General features: G+C 34.5%; 1 protein-coding gene across 1 annotated transcript; it reads right to left on the minus strand.

Moving 5' to 3' along the window:
* Positions 1 to 11: 11 nt before the first annotated feature.
* Positions 12 to 1,005, minus strand: Tsp_13389 (plexin-B; the record flags this gene model as incomplete). The annotated part of the gene is made up of 5 exons (XM_003367550.1): positions 875 to 1,005; positions 660 to 810; positions 417 to 579; positions 236 to 332; positions 12 to 168 (listed from the first exon to the last, which is right to left on the minus strand). Coding segments are annotated over exons 1-5 (699 nt in total), but the record flags the coding sequence as incomplete, so codon positions are not given.
* Between the last annotated feature and the right edge of the window lie 455 nt (positions 1,006 to 1,460).

Genomic DNA, 1,460 nt, shown 5'->3' on the forward strand with positions numbered 1-1,460 from the left:
CAAACACTAACATCATCATTATTGTCATGCAACTGTTTTGGTACAAGCCACAGCTGATCGTTGTGTGAGATGCGAACCTGATTGGAACAAGTGCCTGAATCACGTACACATAGACTATCTTCCAGGCACCAATCACAATGCCAGCGGCTTTGCACACAGGCAGTGCAACTAAAATGATAAAGAAGAAAGGAAAAATTAATAATAAAAATAAAATCAATGGTAACTGTCGTATTACAGTTTATGGAATGAGCAGTCGTAAAAAGTGAATGTAGTTTGCAAAATTGCTCGCTGTGATCTGCTCGACCAAACTTTCAAAGGCACTGTAACGAAATCTATAATAATAGGAATATTGGATAAATATTTTGAAGAAAAATGAATAAATATATATATGTAAATTGATCAACTAATTCTATAACCTCTGTTTATAGTGATTCGAGGTCGTTGTTCAGGTTTTGGAAGCTGGCAAAGCAACTTGTTCGGAGGTAAAAACTCAGCAGCCACGTGGGCGTGCAAAAAGACACACTGATATTGGTCACCAAAGGCGGGTGGAGGTATAAAATTCAAGGTAAGGTGCACTTGCTACAACGATTGAGTAATAAATATAATTTTACAAGAGTATAATTGAAGAAAACAATTATTTCTATTTCAAATTTAAATACTTTAACGGTTGAAGAAGTATCATGCAAAGAAACATTTGCAGGTTCAACCGATTCAACACGCGGGCACTGATCTGACTCGAGTCCTGCACTTATCAAAAAGCCATGCTGCTGTTTGTCACCAACGAAAGTACATTCTTCTTTCAACACGCATCTGCAATTAAGAGAAACAACGTTCATGGCAAAGTTTAAACTTTTTGAAGACCCAAGAAATTTACTTATTTTCCAAAGTACACCAGCCACAGTAAGGATCGCCCGAAGCAACACAGCTCGAACAATTCGAATAGGAAGAACAAGATTGCAGACGTACTTTAAGCACCTGAAATGTGGAACATGAAACACATGTCATGAATCATCAGGTATTTATTGTACTTTATAAAAATATGCTAAATTGATAACCAACTTATTATTTGTAAAATATACATTGAAGAAATAATTTTCAAAAGAACAGAATTAATTAATTGAGTTGAAATGAAAATTTTCATTCAATTTGTTAAGCGAAAGAAAAAATGTCTTTTTTTAGACAACTGGATCACTTCATTTACTACGAATGGTTGACAATGAATGATAAAAATGTCAAAAGCACTCTCGTGAAAATCACAGATGATAATATTTGCTCAATATATGAGAAAGTGGTTGTTGCAAAGTAGTCACCGTCGTTGGCTCTATATTGAAATTTCAAGTCCTGCTCCAGGCCAGCAATTAGTAAATGTAAGTAGGAATTATATTTTCATTTTATTTCTTCTTTTCTTAATTTAAAATTGAAAACTGGCAAGTTTTCAATTTTACACGGTCGCGTGAGTT

The sequence above is a fragment of the Trichinella spiralis genome (genome assembly GCF_000181795.1).
Source record: "Trichinella spiralis strain ISS 195 chromosome Unknown Scfld4070, whole genome shotgun sequence".
NCBI lineage: Eukaryota > Metazoa > Nematoda > Enoplea > Trichinellida > Trichinellidae > Trichinella > Trichinella spiralis.